Source organism: Saccoglossus kowalevskii, chromosome 18 (genome assembly GCF_978046115.1).
Source record: "Saccoglossus kowalevskii chromosome 18, keSacKowa6.1, whole genome shotgun sequence".
NCBI classification, from domain to species: Eukaryota; Metazoa; Hemichordata; class Enteropneusta; family Harrimaniidae; genus Saccoglossus; species Saccoglossus kowalevskii.
The window spans coordinates 28,559,547-28,580,647 of NC_140658.1; the positions used below are offsets into that span (position 1 = coordinate 28,559,547).

At 38.5% G+C, this 21,101-nt stretch overlaps 1 protein-coding gene, 1 long non-coding RNA gene and 1 pseudogene across 3 annotated transcripts in view; 1 reads left to right on the forward strand and 2 right to left on the reverse strand.

The window, feature by feature from the left end:
* The window catches only part of LOC144353146 (anaphase-promoting complex subunit 2-like), a 44,182-nt pseudogene extending 30,257 nt beyond the window's left edge, over positions 1–13,925 (reverse strand). Inside the window, exons 1-4 of the transcript XR_014927011.1 lie at positions 13,851–13,925; positions 12,023–12,083; positions 10,745–11,128; positions 9,187–9,352 (exon numbers count right to left, since the gene is read on the reverse strand). The product of XR_014927011.1 is annotated as an anaphase-promoting complex subunit 2-like (transcript). The remainder of the gene's footprint in view (positions 1–9,186; positions 9,353–10,744; positions 11,129–12,022; positions 12,084–13,850) is intronic.
* On the reverse strand, positions 3,865–4,493 carry LOC146732011 (uncharacterized). Its single transcript, XR_014927044.1, has 2 exons — positions 4,429–4,493; positions 3,865–3,952 (listed from the first exon to the last, which is right to left on the reverse strand). It is a non-coding gene; the product is annotated as an uncharacterized LOC146732011 (long non-coding RNA).
* Positions 13,926–15,001: 1,076 nt separating the features above from the next.
* Positions 15,002–19,384, forward strand: LOC100375720 (peptidyl-prolyl cis-trans isomerase-like 3). The gene is made up of 5 exons (XM_085493371.1): positions 15,002–15,110; positions 16,084–16,211; positions 17,222–17,330; positions 18,316–18,434; positions 18,907–19,384. Exons 3-5 carry the CDS (start codon positions 17,238–17,240, stop codon positions 19,043–19,045), a joined length of 351 nt encoding a protein of 116 aa, XP_085349497.1. The 5' UTR covers positions 15,002–15,110; positions 16,084–16,211; positions 17,222–17,237; the 3' UTR covers positions 19,046–19,384.
* The last annotated feature ends 1,717 nt before the right edge of the window (positions 19,385–21,101 follow it).

Sequence of the window (21,101 nt, forward strand, 5' to 3'; positions counted from 1 at the left end):
GCACTTTCTTCAGTTGCACATGACTTTAAACAGTCGTCCACATAGAAATTCTTCAGAACTGTTTCCGCAATCTCAGGATCGAACAAATCTTGGTTATCTATAGCATTTTTGTGCAGTGCAGCATTTGCACAACTTGGAGAAGACACTGCACCAAATAAGTGGACTGTCATCTGGTATACATCTGGCTGAGTGTCCAAGTTGCCATCTGTCCACCAATGGAATCTCAAACAGTCTCTATCTCTAGCTGGAACACCCACTTGGTGAAACATGGCCTCTATGTCCGCCATTAGTGCCACAGGTTCTTGTCTGAACCGTAAGAGTACTCCCAGTAGATTATTTGTTAGATCTGGGCCCTGTAACAGCAAGTCATTTAGAGACACACCTCGACACTTTGCTGAGCAATCAAAGACCACTCTAATTTTGTCAGGCTTCTTCGGGTGGTAGACACCGTGGTGTGGTATGTACCACACCCTGCCATCATTTCGATCTAGTATTCTTTGTGGTACAAGGATAGCATATTTCTTCTCAATCATGTTAGCCATGAATGCCTTATAATCACTAGAGAACTTAGAATCTCTTCTCATCCTTTTCTCAAGACCCCTAAGTCTCTGCTTAGCGTACTCCTTGTTATTTGGCAGCTTTGAATCATCATTTCGAAATGGCAGCCCAATCGTGTAGTGTCCCTCGGTATATTTCACAGAGGTGTCTACCTTTGATAGAAACAATTTATCTTCTTGAGAGTTTTCTCTTTTGTCATCTATTACCCGCTCAGGAAAATCCATGTTTATGGAACTTCTCACTAGCTTGTCTAATGCTTTGAGTCCCTCCACCTCTTGTATGGCAACTACTTCTGCTCTATTAACGACTAAACTGTTCTGCACCATACCCATTTGTTTATTACTTGCTCCTCGAACCACATTCCATGGGATCCATCCTAGCAAACTTCTCGAAGCATGGGGACTGCCACGTGGACCAGTGATAGTCTCTAATGGTGTGTAGGCATCAGGTACCTCATTTCCTATTAGTAGCTCAATGTCAGCATCAATCTGTGGAAGTTCAAGGTGACGCAGATGGGGCCACATTGAGATGTCTTTCCAGGTGGGCATATGATGGAGAGAAACCGGCATTTTATCCTTTGTATACACTGTTGGAAGTTTAATGGAATTGTTACATCTCAAGTCACTCAGCTCCAACCCTTTGACCATGTATGTGTTCATGGTGTAAGGTACACCCATCGTGTTGAGAGTAATTTTCGCCTTATTACCACTAGCCCCCAGTCGCCTCATTAGACCCTCGGTGCAAAATGAAACACTACTTCCAGGGTCAAGAAATGCATACGTCTGGATATCCATACCGCCATTCTTTGTCTTCACAACCACAGGTATAATGGCCATTGTACAATCACCGGCCCCCATATGGGCACTGGACTCTTCATTTACACTTGCACAGGCACTTGTAGCCTTATGCCCAAAATTATTGTCACGTGACTTAGTTTCAGCATGCTCGTCTGCCTTCACATACCTTTCTTCATGAAGAATTGTAGGGTGACGTCCTTTACATTTGGTGCACGTTGCTCTGAAGCGGCATTCTTTGCTCATATGCCCAGGCTTTAAACAACCAAAACATACACCCTTAGATTTCAAGAAATTCAGTTTGACCTCACGCGATTCCTTCATTAAGCTATCACACCTATCTACACCATGGTGTTCACTCTTGCAGAACATGCAGACTTCTTTTAAGGTAAGATTAGATACCTGGTTGGCCAACTTTGCTGCATTACAAGATGGGCTCTGTCCAACTGTGCCACGGGAATCTGAGCAGTAGTGTTCTTGCTCAATCTGGTCCACCTTATCAACATCAGTAGCATAACTCCCTCTATTTCTGTATGGCTGTGTACGAGTCTTTGTACCTTTAAAGGAAGAGGTTTCTATGTGCATGGCTTGTTTTCCATACAATAGATCATTGGCCTGCTCGGCTTCAGCTTTAACAAACTCTACCAACTTTCCAAAGGTAATGGGCTTCCCATTCTCATTAGCTCTATGTACAATTGCTCTCCACTTGCCATGAAGGTAGTAAGGCAGTTTCTGAATGAGGATTTTCATGTGATCATGGTATTCCATCGTCTTCATGGAACTAATGCTTCGAGTTGCATATTCACATTCGCATAGGAAAATCGCAAATTCGTCTAAGGCTTTGGCATCATCAGCTTTAATTATCGGCCATTTTTTGGCTTTCTCTAAATAAGCATTAGCAATCATTTGCGTATTTCCATACCTCTTGTCAAGCTCTTTAAAGGCAGCTGTGTATCCAATTTCGGCAGCAAGGAAACTATATCCAGTTACTATTTTATTTGCTTCACCAGTGGTGTACTGCTCCAAGTAATTCATGCGCTCCTCAATGTCGTCAGTAACGGACACAATTCTGGCATTGAACTGGCGAACAAACTTCCTGTACTCCAAACAGTTCCCACTGAACCTTTTGATATCTGACTGCGGCTTTTTCAGTTCCCTAACCACTGCCAGGATGCCCTCATTTGACGATCCGCTATCCGCTCTTGGGCGCTGATACCCAGCATCACGGCCGCGCCCCCCGCCGCCGAGCGAACCATGCATGTCACGCACAAAGGCAGCATCAACACCACCAAGACTATGAGCAGGAGGCACCCCCCTGAAAGAATCCAACACTGACTCGCCATCATGCATCCCTAAACAAGGACCCCCCTTCAAATTGAAAACACTAGCATCACCTACTTGTCCATATGCATCATCATGTACATGGTCTACTCTACCTGACTTATCATTGGTTGCTCTATAAAGCTGTCCCTGTGAAATGTCACTTTCTGTTAACTCGTTTGCTTCCAGCTCAGTAAGAACCTTGCGTCTGGCATCTGCTACGGCCATCTCCGTTTCTAAATCAAGTTGCTCTTCCTTTATTTTGAGCTGAAATCTTGCTTGCTGTAGAGCTTGGTTTTCTTGTTCTAATGCCTGTTTTTCTTTCAGCTTCTCCACTCTGGCTAACATCTCTGCCTTTCTTTGGTCTTCTTTTGCCTTCGCCATAGCAAGGGAACTAACATGAGTTGAGGCAGTGCTCGAACGTGACCTCTTGGAGAGCCTTGAAGCTGCTTTACTTGTTTGCGAAGCGCTGTCCCCTGGCTTTACATTGGCTTCATACAATCTCTGTGTTACGTGTTCCTCTCTCCGTATCCATTCCCTGACGTTGTCTTGTATATTCTTGTAAAATTCGTTCTGAGGTCTGAACCACTGTAATCGATCTTCATGCTCGTCAGATGGTGTAAGCAATTTCCGATATTCATCATGGCATATTAAGAACTCCTCATACGTCATCATCCACTTTGTGTACACTGATCTTATTGAACTCAGGTCTGTCATTCGATCATTCATTAATGACAAGATGTGGTCAGACTCGCTGTTAAGTTTCTTACATATAGTATATCGATTCTTCAATTTAAGTTCAAGAAAGTATGCTTTTCCCTTTTCTGTAGGAATCCTTGATCGCTTGGAGTATAAGGTATCTCCTCTTTGTCTTTCTTGATTGCTAGTAAAAGAACCAATTCCATCAACCCTTAGGTTTTCTTCACCAATGTGGCTATTTGTTGTAGACTCCATTATAATCCACTTGTATTCTTGTTCAAGATAATCACTGGCATTGGTGGAGAATGTCTCAATCCTTTCAATGGGAGTTGACCAAGTACGTCAATAGAAATGTAATGTCCGTATAAATTTCCCAAAACTGTAGAGCCCCGTATAAATGTTATTGACTCAATGAAATATATAGACACCACTGTTGACAGGCTATGGGTCTCCCACGTCAATGCATTCTTCCGACAGTTATGAAACAACAGTTTCCCTTTAAGTTATGCTTTATTCCTATTCATCATACCAGTTATGACATGTACAGGCTGAATAGTACTCTGATGGTATAGAATGATTGACTGCAAAAATACAAATAATACAAAAAATAGAATGTCACAAAGTCTCACCAAGCCTTTCTCAATGTTACAAATACAGCTCCATAAGAGCACACACAAAGGGAAATATATCAACAGTAATAGCGCCTTCAGGCAACAAGAAAAAATACACATACTTTTCAGTAAATAACCTTCATGTATATAAAATACCACACAAATTCAGAAAATGACAGTACAGAGTAAATCATTCATGAATCACTGAACTATTATTATTTTGTAAACTGGCATTATTTGGGCGTCCGGCTGTGATCACTAAGTGAATGCGTGATCACCCAACGTGGTTGCAACATGTTATTACATCATCGACACAACTCTGCCGCATGGAGAAACGACTCGCTAAAATATAACAAGATTAATCTGCATAAAGTGTCTCTCACCGTACTTGTAGATCTACCCAGCTATCAACTAAACGTTCGATTGCTTGTAAGCTGTAAACTTGCCAGTCTTTCGAAGTTTCTGCCACAAAACTTAACCAACGCTATGTGTCACTGCATACGATTGATTTCTTGCAATAACCACCTTGTTTGTTTGTTCAAGTTCTACTTCCCGTCTCACCTCCAATGCTACCATAGGTGGCGCACTAACCACACGTAGTATCGTGAATAACAATAGCGGATTTAAGAGAGCAAGTACAATGTAACAGGAATGATAAACTGAGTTAAATAAGTTTGTTTTGGCCATAACAGTTATACTGGGTGGCTGCGTAGCGCGGCCTGGGGAACGACCCTTTGAACGGAAGTCATCATTCTGATGATCTGCATTAGTTCACGGAGGGACACTGAGGAAACGCTGACTAGGCATTCGGCTAGGCTGCTTAGCGCTAAGCAACACGCTTGAAATAGCTAAGCCAAGCTTACCTCTGTGTCAAAACTCCATGCCCCGGGACACCAACTGCGCATTGGGTCAATGTGGGACATGTCAATTTACTCACGAGCCCAACTGGTGAAGTAAATCCTGTGTTAGTCTGACGCGTTTGGTTATTAACCCCTTGCCCGGGTTGTTGGTAACCAGTAGTCTGGGTATAGATTAAGGTGTACCGACATCTGGTGAAGCAGCAGCACTACCTGTTTCATCACTCGGATGAACACGTAGGGCGCTGTGCTAACCCAAACGGGAGGCACCCGAAATTCGAATACTTGGCCCAGCTGGGCGATTCGAAAAAGATGGCAACTCGGTGGGTGCATCGGTATGTGCAGGTAGGCCCCACTTAAGTCTAGTGGGGCTAGCCAGTCAAAATGGTGGATGGAGAGAAGAACCCTGAATGCTGTCTCCATGTGGAACCGATCGAGGAGCACGTACTGATTCAGTCTGCCTAGGTCCAGAACTGGACGCCTGCCACTTGAAGATTTGGTACTACGAACACATTTGGGTAGAAGTCAGGACTTAGTTCCGGCTGATGTACCCTGTGTATGGCATCCTTCCCAGCAAACTGCTACTTCCCGTCTGATTGAGTCCCCTGGCAGAGCCCAACAGGGGAGACACTAACGGGGGTAAATGGAGATTTCAGCGGTATCCCGTAACAGGATGTCACCACCTGGAAAGGTCCAGGGATCAGTCACCCGCTGTCTCCAAACCGGACAACACCGGCGCAATCTGTACGACAGGAATATGTGGCCATGTGTTCGGCCGTTGCGAGGGGAGTGCAGTCTCCCCCCCCCCATGAGGTGAGTTCCTCAAGGCCTGAAGTAGTCACTAAATTGTGACCTGGATACTCACCGAACACCCCCCCCCCCCAGAGGTGAGCGTCAAACATGCTTCCCCTGCTGCCGGGTAGACGTCCGCCCAGAGAGGGTGAGGAGCCACCACCTGGCTCTTACTTCCCTGGGGGCGCGCCACTACCCTTCCCTCCCATGGAAGGGTATAAGCGTTTTCTGTGTTTTCTGTGCTTGGGGTGCCCTCTGCTTGCCCATGGCAGGACCAACTGGCTAGCGGATTCGATCTGAACCCTCTGGTTCATTGCACTCCGAAGCTCCGAGACTGTACCCACCATTCCCTGAACAAAGAGGGTGGAGGATGTCCAGTCTGCGTCACTGAGGTGGCGACATACTCCGGCTCAGCTTGTCGGCGAAAACACGTGCATCTAAGGCCACGTCTCGTAGCACAGTAGTAGCCCCGGGCAAGAGAGCCAGGCGACACTAGGGGGTGTCGCATGTAGATGTGCGGTGGCCCACCAGTAAAAATGTCGCCTGGTCTAGGAGCCTGGTGCGTTCTGCCTCCAAGGTTTCCAGAGTGCTGGGCACGCATAATAATGCGCTCAAGCAACTCTGCCCTCAGGGCTGGATGGGTCATCTTCAATTGACAAAGACACCCATGGAACGCGGCTATCCCCCTTTGCCCGGTTTGCCAAATTCGTGGTACTGGGGGTCTGGGGAAGGAGCCTTGGAATCCGGTTGGGGGCGTTTTGGTCTCATCCCACGCTATGGGGTCTGATCCCGAAACCACACCGACCGGGTAGCGTTTGGTCCAGTGGGAAATGTTGCCTAATGTTATCCCCACCCGGGGGCCTTAAGCATTACATCCTCCGCGGCTGACCAACGCCGCCCATCAACACCGTTTGCGTGCTCTTCGCCCCACTCCGCACTCAGACAGACAGGGAGAGACGTGCTGACGGGGTTGCTTTGGATCCCAACGCCCGTGATCCCATAAGTGTTGAGGCAACCTTAGGTGGTCGCTTTAGGATCAAGGGTGGGGGTATCTACATCGTATCACAGGGATCGATGATACTCCGCCTCCCCCCAAAAGCGTGGCTCACCGAGTCATACAGATGGAAGACTCTGAGGGACCGCCCGGAGTACCAACTGTATCCGACGCGAGCGAACTGCGTCCTCTTTCACTTTAAATATGCGAGAGGGAGCGTGTTCGACTGTGCGTCTCATAGCTGGGTCGGTTCCCTCTGGGGACGCCCATGGGTCGGTAAGAAAGGAGACAAAAACCCACAGCAGAGACCGGACACAAGGATAAATTTGTTACCGTTGTACCGTTACCGCGTGACGAACCCTAGCTAGCTGAAAGTGGGGGGGTCAACGTGTGCCCTGCCCTGAAAGCCTTGCCCCGAGATCGGAGGCTTGACTGCCAGCACTCCGTTGGCATTCAGTGCCCGAGGCTCCAGAGAAGGCCCAGTGCAATTAGCCTGAGCCTCGGCCTCCCACCCACCCACCCACCCCCAATATAGTGGGAGAGCCGTGACTGGAAACGGGGGTTCCCCGGAAGAGACGTGTTTGAATGCAAACATGCTTTCGTGTCTCTTCCTGCTTGCCCACTGACACAGTGGAGACAGCTCGCTCCGACTGCGTCTGATCTACCCGGCCTGCCAGGGACGCAATTGACCAGACAGTCCTTTGACCAAAGCCCTCAACTCGGAGGCAAACCCGGCGCCGTGCGAGGAAGGGTCCACAAAGAGACCCGCAACGAGCCCCATAGGAGGAAAGCCTCCAGGGGCACAGCCTCGCTGCAGCCGGTAAAATCGGGTAAAAACACCGCCTGAAAAAACAGACTGTGAGGATGCCCTCCGATCAGCAGGGGAGACAGAGAAAAATATCGGTACCTCCACTGTCGGGCCTCTTATTCGACGTCCCGGTACACGAAGTATCGGTAGCCGAGCGTGAGGACTTTCCACTCATGCAAAACACGCAACTCACTGTAACCGATTTGTTTACTGGACGCGCGACCTTGCTGTGACGCGTTCAGGATCAGCGATTTTGATGGTTCTGAAAGAAAATCTCAGGCCTCAGAACTCCAGTGATAAAACACACACCTTCACGCAAAAACCCCTAGGACAAAGTATCTCGGATGCGGGTTCTATGCTGGTAAATTCTGAATATAACCACTGTCAACTCGAAACGAGAGGAGACCGGAGACCGGAAAGAAAACGGCAGCGAGCCCTGGTGCTGTCATGACATCTATATATTGCTAAATACATTGTAAAAAAAAGACGACATGCATGGGGGAAAAAAACGAAATACAGTTGTAAAAGGTGCCGCCGCGAAACCAACCAGTGGTTATGTAGAGGCGCCAGGTTTTAATTTCTTTGTTGTGAAAAATACTACACACAAAGGGGAAAACAACACGAGAGTAAAAATGACAAGGAAAACTTATCCTACCAGCAACAATGACGGATGCCGTGGCAGCGGCAACAACCCAAGTTAGAAACCCGGACAGGAAAAAAAAAGCAGGCGATCCAGCAGAGCTCGCTAGATTTCATCTCCACGGAGAGGCGGAGAGTAAATCAGAGTGATGAACAGCTACCTGAGGCACTGCCAGGTGGCCTCGGTCACGTGGGTTCGTGGCGTAAGGGGTAAAAGAATCTTGAGGTCATGGGGCTTCCCCTGACCTGGATTCTATCTCTCCGTCACCGGCAGAATCGCTGATTAATGCCTACAGTTCAAAATAGTCATTTTGACTGACCGGAGTCCATGGTGGGTAATTGAACGTAGTGAATAGTGCCTCAGAAATTCTAAATCAGACAGAGTCATCAAATAATTAGTGTATTTCATTCAATGGTCTACATAATATTCCCAAGTCTGAAGGAACTAACAAATGCATAAATCATCTATAACACAAGTTCATGTCAAAAACCAGATGCTAATTTACCAATCACTTAGATAAGTGAAACTTGGGATCTAAAACTTGCCCATTGTCAAAACTGTTGTGAACAACCACTTTGTCATGGGCAAAAAAAATATGGAAAATGATTGCCATGCACTTGATACAGAAATCACACTATTACATTATCCAATGTTATATTATGCTACATACATTTTTTTAACAGAAAAGCCATAGCCTAACATGATTTTACTTTGTACAAAATGACAAAGTTGACATGGGCATTCGTAGGCTGTCATGATTTGTGGCTGTGACTAAGTTTAGTCATCTGCATTTTGATATTGATACAGTGTATGGAACATCTGGTGATGACTTGGGCTCAGTTCCAGGCCTAGAAGTTGAGTAATAAACATTTTAGTTACAAGTGCTCCTCTCCAGCGTGTTATTCTCCACCCGAATTTGGTGACCAATACTCACTTGGTTCACTCTACTCTGAGAAATCAGCTTTCATTTTACAAAAAAACAAAAGTTTTATTAAACAACTCTTTCACATCTCGCTGAAAAACCAGGTATTTGTTTTAATATCTACCCTTGGATCATAAATTTTTTTTGCAGGCCAGAACTAGTGAGATTAACGATCCCTGCATATTACTTACAACTGCTGATTCACTTGATGAAATGTTTCTAATATTTCTTCACACTGGCATTCTTCGCAATCTTTACTACATCCTGGACATCTAGGTCCATCATTTTCATCTCCATCCTCCTTGTCCTCTTCGTCGTCATCATCTTCTTTTTCATCTTCATGAATCTGATGAAAAGCTAGATAAACAGACACAGTGAAAGTACTATCAACACCATAAATCCATTTTTTTGATTTTTATTAAATATACATAAATTTCATAATTCAAACTTACCCGGGTAAATGAGAGCTTTTTCTATTCAACGATGGAATTAACATTGGAACATTTATAAAAAGTTTCATTATGCACCCATTGTTGATTGGCTCGTTAGATTCAATTTAAATCTAATTATATGTACAAAAATTAGGTATCATGGTATCGGATAGTATCAAAATCTTGAACAATTTTTTTTTGTCTTTTCAATTGTTGGTAGGCCAGTGGTTAACACCTGCAAAGAATGTTCTTAAACTGTTGAAGTTCGCCAAATACAAATAGTATTTCAATGGAGGGGAGGTGATCAAAGGGCTATTTTGAGTAGGAGTCGAAGATCAATTTTTAATTTTCATAGTTGAAAAATTTGTATTTTTGTTGTTGCATTTTTAGTCTGTAAAACACATTCTACTTTCATGTACTGGGGAAGGAAGGGGAGGGTAGGAACGGGAAGGGAAGAGGGAAGAGGGATATGATCCTACCTGTAATACCTTTTGTTTTTTGGTGAACTTTTAGAACACTTCCAATAGGTTAGGGCGTGAACGGATGTTACACATTTTATTGAAATGAAATTCATCATTGGTGACTTGCAAATGATTAATGGAAGCAAGTAGTATTGAAGCAGCAAATTATCAAACCCCCTAGTTTAGGTTTAAAATAAACAGTTGATTTATTCGAGTGTTCATGATGGCATTTGACTGGCAGATATATATGGATTCTGAAATGCATGTAGCACCAGTATTTGCATTGTAAGTGAGGTCTCAATTACTATACTGAAACGCCCCATGATTTTATAATTGATATCAATTTGAGAAGCAAAATACTAACATTTTCGCCACCACTGACTAAGGTAATTTATTCTGCGAAAATGGTCATTAAAAACATTACCTACAGAAATGGGTATTCTACAGTAGCACATTTCAATTTTCTGACAAACTCTGATTTTTTTATTTCTCATTGACGAAGTAGCTAAACCTGTTTGAACTTGGCCAAGAAAAACAAAAGTAGTATTAGTCTAAGTGACTTAATCCACTTTATCCTCAGCAGAAGCCCAGTTACTGTTTTCGCCTTAGGAATGATTCAGTGAAAATAAAATCCATTGAATAAACTTTTTTTGCCCTAAATTTGTTACATCTAACTTATCAAAAATCAGTGCAAATAAATTCCATACAAAACAGCTAAAATGGTTTCAGCGAAAATTAGTTTCAACTTAAATAAAGTATTTTACAGTTTTGCTACAACACGAAGTCTCCTTATGTACTCGTAAACAAGGCAAGAGTACAAAGTAGAGAAGCTACAGTATGATGGATAAATGCAATACCTTTGAAAGCCTTGGAATAAAATTCACTAACAACATCACAAAAATGAGACGGTATTGTTGAAAAGAGAACAGCTTTGAACAATGTCTGTACTCTCTCTTGTAATGTATAAAGCCTTGGTCGTTGGACAGATTCTGTAAATTGTTTCCAATTATCCAAAGAGTTCACACAATGTATGTAGAACCCAAGACTTGTATACAGTTGATTAACAGCAATGTCAAAATCTCTTGTCTGACATGTTTCTTTCGCGAATTCGCAGTCCTCATCAGGGAAGTGTTTCCAGAAGTCCTCTGTGATATTATTCTGTAAATCTTGTTGTAATGTCTCAGTAAACCAGTCTTCAATGATGTAACCAAGATCAAACTTTTTAATGTTGCCAAGGATGACTCAATATCTTCTTGTGGTGATTTTACAACCTGATTATTTAGTAGAAATTGGAAAGTGTTAGTAAGCATAGAATCGTTTTCCTAATCAGTAAATAAGCATGTACAGTATGAGAAACAATTTTGTAAAACATTTTATGATTCGATATGTGAAATACTGTAAACTACTCTTATTTTGCGAACGCCAAATTTTCATTGAATTTGCAAAATTTGTACTTCATAAATTGCTATAAAATGCGGCGATAGGAACACACTATTTATGGGACATATTACCAGGGTGGAAACAGGAAAACAATTTGAGTCATCTTGCATTTAAAACTCTATTAATTCATGGTAGTGATAATTGTTTTCCTCAAAAAATATGTACTACAAGTTTACTGTTACATTAATTTAGATGAGTCCGAAATACAAAATTACGGAACTGAGAGCTTTATCAATCTGACAATCTTTTACTAAGACTATCATGTCAAGCAGTTATCCAATCACAGACATGTTCGAATTTCATGTAAATAAACAACGTATTTTACACGCGTTGTATACGTCGCTACGAGTCCCACATCGAACAGGACGCGGCACTACGACAGCCGCCCTTTAAAAGTTGTAATGGTAATACCTATTAGTGGAGATCCGAGATAAAAACAAAATACACAAGTTTCGGGCACAGTCACAGATTCACTGGGAAAATGGTTATCATGTATTCCAAGACGCCACAGACATTCATTTTACATTTTTACATCGCAAAAATGGAAACAGGGAAAAAATTAATAATGAATAGTAGTGATCGATTTATTTTGATTTTCATCTCTAAAGTGACAGTATCCTCTCTATCGGCCACAGTCCCTCAACATGTTGAGGGACTGTGATCAACCATAGCAGACCATGGAGGTCTCTTTTTACCTCCATGAGCAGACTGACCCGGAAACTGAAATAGACAAATACTCGTTCTGACAATAACAGACTATCAAGAAATAAAATTCAATTGTACGGATCCAGTACATATCAATATCAATAAATATACAAATAGCATTGGCAAGAAATATCTTTATGCCTGCTTTGTTGACTTACGCAAAGCTTTTGATAGTGTTTGGCGTGAAGGGCTATTATTTAAATTAGGGAAAGCAGGAGTGACAGGAAAATGTATAAATTTGATTCAATCAATGTATTCAAATACTAGCTATGCTATTAAGACTGGTCAGGGGTGCACCAAACCATTTGTATCATCTAGTGGTGTTAAACAAGGATGCAACTTAAGCCCATTATTATTTAACATATACATCAATGACCTATCTGACAGTCTTAAAAAATCTGAGTCTGTCAGTCTTAATGGCACCAATATTAATTGCCTACTTTTTGCAGATGACATTGTCATTTTTTCAAACACAAGTACAGGACTACAAGATAATCTTAATTTGTTTAAAAGCTACTGTATCAAATGGAGACTTGGAGTTAATATTAACAAAACTAAAATTATTATTTTTAATAACAGGGGAAGAAAGATAGATGGCAAATTTTACTTAGGAGACCAACAGGTAAAAGTTGTCCCAACATATACCTACTTAGGTATCACTTTTCAAAGTAGTGGTAATTTTACAATTGCTATCGATAATCTAGTCAAAAAAGCAATGCGTGCAATAGGTGCATTAAAACAAACACTTAGCCTACACAATTATATAGTTTCGCCAAAAAATGCTATTCAGTTATATCGCAGTACAATCCTGCCCATTTTATTATATGGATCTGAGATATGGGGGGCTTTTACTTTCAAACTTGTTAAAACAAAAAATAACGAAATAACTGAAGACAATTTTATACAAAGTCTGTTTAATGACAAAACATACTTTGAACAACTCCACATTAAACTTTGCAAACAGATTTTAGGTGTTAATAATAAGGCCAGCAATGCAGCAACTAGAGCTGAACTTGGTAGCTATCCTCTCATTATTGACATTAGTTCACAAACATTGAAGTATTATGAAAGGCTAAAATCAATTAAACATAATCATCTTCTGGACTGTGCTTTTAATACTGACAATAAAATGAACGGTAATTCATGGACAGCATTTGTTAAAAGATTATTCACATTAACTAAAATTAGCGATGAATCTAACACTATAGAATTCAAAACCAAATTCAAACAAGTTTACTATAATAAAGTCTGGTTGCCAACGGTATTTAAACCAGAAAAGAATAAGCTACGTACTTTTAACAAGTTTAAACAAAATTTTGAATTTGAACCATATTTAGAACAAATCAAAAATGTGCAACACAGGGTCAGCTTCACTAAGTTTCGCATTTCTTCTCACGCGTTGCCAATTGAAAAACTTAGATATAATAAAACACCTCCAGAGCAAAGGTTTTGTTTTCTATGTAATGAACAGGCTATTGGGGATGAATTTCATGTATTACTCACATGTAAAAATAGTCAGATTGTACAAGCTCGTACTAAATTTGAAGCTGAATTAGCAATTTATGATGATAACATTTGCAAGTTATCAACTCATGAGAAATTCAAGTGCTTGCTAGGCACTAAAGATAGCTTTATTGTCAATTGCTTGGGAAAATTTATTGATTTTATATCTAAGCTTTAGTTTAGTATATTGTTTTATTTGTGTTTTTCTTGACCATTGATTTATTGTATGTTTTTTTCATTCATGCTAAATTTTGTGTCAAATAAAATATCTATCTATCTATCTATCTATCTATCACGATTGACATGAAAAAGTACCTGTGGTTGCTGTCGAGAGAATGTCGAAGTTAAAATTTGCCAAGCAGAATTTAGATTTTCTGCAGAGACCGCCATTTTGAGATTTCTCACCATTGCGCATGTACAGAAATAAGGTACGCCTATCCTAACCGTTAAATGTTCATCATGGATTGTTGTTATTTATATCTGAGAATAATGATTGTGGAAATTCATACTTTTGAAGTATGTATATTATATTAATCATATAAAAATATTGTGTACTGTTCTAACTAAACTATTTGATTTTATTTAGCTGTAATGAGTGTATCCATTTAGAAAATAAGGTGGCCATATCATTTTTTATTGTATTTTTTGTAGCAGCTTAGAGGGTACTGGGTATCGACAATTTATTTATTTATTAACACACAACATCCCTCGGAGGGGATGAAAAGGGTTACAAATCAGATATTAGTAAAAGAAAAATAACCACATAAAGAGTAAGGGAACAAAAAGGCATAAAAAAAAAAAAAAGATAATAAGTTGAATACAAGGAATGTATTACTGGCTTAGTTTATGTAGGTGCTGCTGTCTTGTATTAAAACAGTTTTTTAAATATTGCGCTAAAGGAATTGACATTTTCTCGTCACTTAGTAATGATATGAATTTATTTTCATTACTAAATTTGTCAAAATTTGGTATACGTTTATTAGCTACAATGTAAAGTTTTGATCTTATTTCATTGTAATGAGGACAATTTGTGACAAAATGTTGTTCATCTTCAACATGGTCATTGTCGCACATATTGCAGACTCTGTCTTTAAAATCCAATCCTGTATGCCGGCCTGTTTCAATTTTCAGACAGTGGTTGCCAAGTCTAAATTTTGTTAAGGATTTGCGAAGTTCACTGTTTTTCATAATTGTTAAGTAGTTTTCTTGTTCTATTTTGGTTTTAAAAAGTTTGTAGGTTCTTAGTTTATTTTTAGAATTTGATTTTTTCCTATTGTCATTATTTATTTCATTTTTCCACTCAGTTGTAAACTCTTCTTTTAATTTCTCATCAATTGTTTTTAATTTTGATAATGAGATAATATTTGTTTCATTTAAAAGATAAGAATGGTTAATATTATTTAATATCAGATCAAGTTTTTTAAACCATTTACTTTTAATAATTTTAAAACAACAACATGGTAAGTTTGGCAGGTGTAAATGTTATATAAATTTAGGCTATGACTTTGCTTAGCAACCAAATTATTACATGTGCAGTGAATAGCTTTGAATCTATCAAGCAACAAGTTAGGAGAGGTGGTTTTCTATTCCATGTATCCGGGGATTCCATTTGCATTTTCCATAAATCACGATGAAAAAAATATCTTTGAAAACAGTTTATTTATTTTACGTGAATGTGTTACCAAAGAAAACACAAAACTGATTTGGAGGTTTTCAAACATGCCTATTCTCGGAGTATGGTTTTGCGGCATTATAGATTTGGCTCGAATTCGTGCCGACATCAGTAATAATACACGGCCAACGTCAGTGTTCAGGCCACAAATGCTTTCCTGTCTTCACTGACAAATTTAAAATATTAGGATCATTCTACAGCCATAATAACACACCCACGCGCACGTTTTGTATCATCAAAATTTGGATAGTGGCCATTTTGGCACTATTAGTATTATAACGATTTTACCAGATGCTCCTATGGCAGAGATAATATCTTGTATCTTAAAATTGTAGATTGATGACCTAGGCTGAAAAAATTATATATTGTAAATGGTGGGGTACTTTTTGTTTTGTTATTTTGAAAATCTGGGTTTTAAAATGTGAAAACAAACGTAATTTGTCTTGTCATTGTGCTCTATGGAACTGTTCTAAAAATAGCATTTTTTGAAAAATATTAGGACAAGTTTCTTAAAATACCTGGTACGTCACGGTAACACACAAAAGAATGCTATTTTATGGTGCCATGAAACAATAGCTTCATGATTTCATGTACATGTGTAATAGACCAATGAACATTGTCATGCTATTTATGACAAACTTGCACAAAAATTATGAGTAGGTTTTTACCCTAATTGGCTTGGCTACTATTTAATATTTTTGACGCCATCATTTTCCATCCAAAATGTTTTCATTTGTCTATTATGTAATATGAACCAAATAGATTTTATCAAAATTTTGAAACATAATATGGAAAAAAAAAGTTGAAGTTCTAGGCTTAAAGTTCAACACTAGGTGGCAGCATTTACTGATTTGAAATATTTATTTTGAATTTCAGTCGGTCACATTACATACAGATGTTGGTGATATTAAAATTGAATTATTTTGTGACCTCGTTCCGAGAGCATGTGAGAATTTTCTGGCTCTAGCAGCCAGTCACTACTATGATAACTGCATTTTCCACAGGTATGTCTTACTGTCACTTAATCCTTTGCAATCTTTGATATTTCTCACCAAAATTTTGAAGTAACATTCTGCTCATTTTTATGTATTTTTCTACAGTTTTATTCTTCATTTTTGATCAACAGAATCATAAAAACATAATTTCTAATCAGCCCAACATTATTGAAAACATATAAGTTTATTTTGTGGAAAGTGATAAAAATTGACTTTAACATTCAAAGAGTCAAAAGTCGACTGGTTAAATATTTGAATATTTTCCTTTCAAATGTGTTTATTTCATGATATCTCAGATTTTCTAGTAGTACCTCAAAGCATGTGTTGGAATATCATGTAAACAAACAAATGTTTTTACACACGATTTATTAGTCGACATGGTGCTGTGACCACTCCCCTAAACCATGGCACCACAATTTCCTAATTTGCACCAGTGCATAATAGGAGATGTAATATTATTGTCACACCCGTCAATTAATATTTATAAAAAAACACTACGGAATGTGTTTATCTCGTGTACTAACATCTTGCAAACACCATTGTCCACCTGAAAGTATGTATTGTATATGATCAAGACGTGCAGGCAATGGTAAATTATGTCCTTTTGGTTTAAAAAGAATAATTAAATTTGAGAATAATATGTGCATAATATTGGTGCAAAATTTAGTGGTAAAATTGATGGCAAATACTGTAGAATACTTTATTTTCGCTTGGAATTTATTTTTGCTATTTTCGCTGAAGGGATGATTCCGTGAAAATAAAATCCAGCGAATATACCTTTTTTTCCTATATTTCACATTAAACGCATCAAAAATCTATGAAAATAAATTCCAAGCAAAACGCCCAAAAAACCTTTCAGCGAAAATTAATTCCAGCGAAAATAAAGTATTCCACAGTATATTGTTAAAGTATCTGCATTTTTAGCCTTTCTCAATTGCAGTAAAAACCTAGATAATCCTGTGTTGCATTTGCTTCAGAAATTTTGGCATGGTACATTTCACATTACTTTTTCATTCTAGAAATATTGCTGGATTTATGGTGCAAACTGGTGATCCTATGGGCACTGGTAAAGGTGGACAAAGTATCTGGGGAAAAAAATTTGAAGATGAAATTGTGGATTCATTGAAGGTAAGTAACCGCCAAAACAAGTCAATACCGACTGTTTTATTTTTGCTCCTTTCAAATTTGCCATTGAATAATTTCAGGGTATTTGTGTTAAAAAAATCTTGCAAAGGCCATTGTCTTTACGTTTTTTCCGAGATTTGAGAAATTAACAAACATTTGTCTCCTTTGAAATTCAAACAGTTAAAATTATATACCATGTTGCTCTATCAAAGCTCATATATTGTACTATAACATTCAAATTGACTGTCATTTACATAAGCATAGATAAGCTATAAGCTACAAGGCACTTCATAGATCAACACCAACCTACATATCAGACTTGATTCAACTCCGTCAACCTGATAGAACTCTTCGTTCAAGTAATGCATCTACACTTACAGTGCTCAGAACCAGACTCAAGACATGGCGATCGCTCATTCTCACATGCTTCTCCGTCATTATGGAATCAGTTACCAACAGACATTCGTTCTGCAGCCAGTTTAAACATTTTCAAATCTAAATTCAAAACTTGTATGTTTCAGAGAGTATTTCTGTGAACTGACAGCGTCATTGGACATCATCATGATGGATATTAGGGGCTATACAAACTCTTAATTATTATTATATTATTATTATTACGGTACTGTATGTGCAAACAAACTTATTTTTTGTTGGTAAAAGTAATTCAAGTTTAATTACTCACTGAGAAGAATGTCATCAACCCAATTGCAGCATTGAAGTACAGGCTATAAATGTGTTGTTGATAAACAAAGAAAAAGTATTATCTTATTTTCTGAAACTGCTGAGAAACAAAAAGATCATGCTGTCATCAGGACTGTACATGTTTGTATTGTATTGTACTGTTCTGTACATACACCATGTGCATTATTTCATCAAAACAAAATATGGTCATAACTTAACTATTTAACTTAATTTCATCATTGATTACTGTAATAACAAGGTAACGGTTTTGAGATATGATATTGTGTTTTTCTTAATCTTTTTATAGCACAATGTGAGAGGAGTAGTTTCCATGGCAAATAGTGGCCCAGACACCAATGCATCACAGTTTTTCATCACGTATGCAAAACAGCCTCATCTAGATATGAAATACACCATATTTGGAAAGTGAGTTGAAGGGTCAACGGTCATATACTCTTCACTAGCTTGCATTGTATATTTAATATTCTTTCTAAACATGTGTTTGCTTTATGATTTAACATTGAATAACCATTTTTCTGAAAAGGTTGTAAAATGTAGAACACACATTAGTGATTAATATTCATATTCACTGCGTGTGAGTACATTTTTGCTCCTATATCTAGCTTCATTAAGTTGTGATGTCAATCTCTAGCTTTATCTGCTACATTTTAATCTTGTTTAAAATAAAGTTGATAGGTAGCCGTGTTACAAAGTGGATGCACGAAATAGTTCAGTTTATCTTAGTAAATTATTTCTTGGTTGGTTGTTGTGCCAAAAGATAAATTCAGATAAATTCAATGGAGAGAAACTAGTGAAACCTGTTGTAATAAATTTGTACAAGGTTGGATTTTAACATTTTTTCATATTCAAAAACATCTTTATATCTTTTCACCCTTAGAGTTATTGATGGATTTGAAACGCTTGATGATCTGGAGAAGCTACCAGTGAGCGAGAAGAACTATAAACCTTTGAATGATGTTCGGATACGTACTTTAACAATCCATGCAAATCCAATTGCTGATCAGGCCGATAATTAATGAAGTACAACACATGAGGGCGCTGTCCTTACTGACTGAACATTTACCAACATTTACACTGGTTGAGCCTTCAAGTGTCGACTACAAGGTTTTAACAAAATCAAACTGAATTGAATAGACCTTATGCATAACTCAAAACTACCTAGTCAGGCAATTTGCAATCCCAATTGCAATTATTTTCACATCTGCTAGTTTTATTTTGGAATATTCAACTTGAGATTTTTCTTTCATACATACATATTTATTTATTCACTTGATTTCACTCTCTTGAAATAAATAAATAAAGTATTGTTGTGTTTTTACATGGTTTAATTTTGCAAATTTCATTATCAGTGGAATTTGCAAAATAAAACCATGTAAAAACACAACAATACTTTATTGTTGTACAATTGTATTAGTGAATTTAAAACTTTGTAAATATGTCAAAATAATAAATTAAAACCTGAGGAAAAAATATTTATTCTATACAATGACTCACTCAATTTCACCTCCCTGTGTTTGTTTGTTTGTTTGTTTGTTTGTTTGTTTGTTTGTTTGTGTGTGTGTGTACACCTGTCAAAGCAATTACATTCAAACTTCACACACATATATCGTATCGATACATATGGACCTGCATTTGTTTCATGATCCAATTCAAAATGGCTGAGTGATGACATTTTAGTGCTGAAAATACATGAAAAGCAAACATTTCTGCCATTTTGAAGTTCGTGCATGAACATATTTTATTCAAATTTAATTTGGCACATACATTGAACACATTTGGAACTTAATTTCCCACGATTAGTTACAAAATGGCTGACTAGTGGCCAATTTGTTTTAACGAATGCTGTTCCAGGGCTGTAACTTTTCTTGACCAATTTTGTTGAACAAGCATAAAATGGCTCCAATTTGTCTGCCATACGTCTGTTGGTCATAATAGATAAGACAAATATGTTGTGTATCTATTTGTACTACTAGCATGAACTGTAATTACTACTATGAATCCACTATTATATTAAAGTGGCAATAGCTATCAATCTGTTTTCTCCGATTATTATTTTTAATAAAATGTTTTCTGTGTCATTAGTGTCAATTTGTAATGGTCATCGCCGAAATGTGGACACTGAAAACATAGCATATATGATGTATATGGACGTTGTACATTTAATCACTTGCAAGTGAAAAATGATGTCTGTGTCCGTCCATGCCTCCAGAGGGCGCCATCTATTGAAATAATGTTTTGTCAAGTAAATCTAAAGGATTATGGTACATGATGAGATCTGAAATACCTTGCCATTTTGAGAGGTTAAGCCTCGCTCTGATGATTTTATATGTAATTTTCCATAATAGTGTGCGTAATGCATCATAACGAATTTCAAAGCAATGGTGAATCCTCGACCTTCAGTTTTCAAATCGCTTGTTTATGCTTTGTTTATAGTCACATTGCCTATGCAATTGTGTCTACTTTCGGTAAGATTTGGCCATCTTTATGTGGTTATTTTTAAACATTTTTTTTTTCTTTTTCAATGTCTTGTTCATTTATACAAAACTGACACAAATACATTGCCGAGAAATCTTAGGTGAATAAATTGGTAAATTGCAAGTTGTTCAACCTGACACTGTGCCTGTAGATATGATCTGAGGATGTCATCTACATACAAAATCTGAAGCCGAATTCCAATGTCAGACTGTTTAATGGCATAAGCAGATGTTTTTAGAGCTTAACCAAGTTATTATTATCATACATCTGTCACTGTAACGTCATAAGTTACAGTGTGCCGTGATTTTGCGGTATTTTCATCCTACCATATTAGGAAATGCGAATGATTACGCGCGTAAGTTAATAATAATAAAAATATGGCTGCTATCACCAGGGTTTGATTCTGTTCTGAACATTTTGGATTTCAGCATTCCGATGATGTATCCTTGGAAGGAAAAGACGTATAATAATAAGGTTATTATGAGGATACCGCAAAATATGCACTAAGATAGTACGCCGTCGATCGACCTGCGCTGCGCGTTGGTCGATATTCCCGCTGTATTGTCTTCGTGCATACTTTTTGGTATCCTCGTAATA

Bases quoted from the DNA above. Each gene is read 5' to 3' on its own strand.
- LOC100375720 (XM_085493371.1), top strand. From the start codon at position 17,238: ATGGTGCAAACTGGTGATCCTATGGGCACTGGTAAAGGTGGACAAAGT. The intron at 17,331-18,315 runs GTAAGTAACCGC...ATCTTTTTATAG, and splicing joins AAATTGTGGATTCATTGAAG to CACAATGTGAGAGGAGTAGT. The intron at 18,435-18,906 runs GTGAGTTGAAGG...TTTCACCCTTAG, and splicing joins AAATACACCATATTTGGAAA to AGTTATTGATGGATTTGAAA.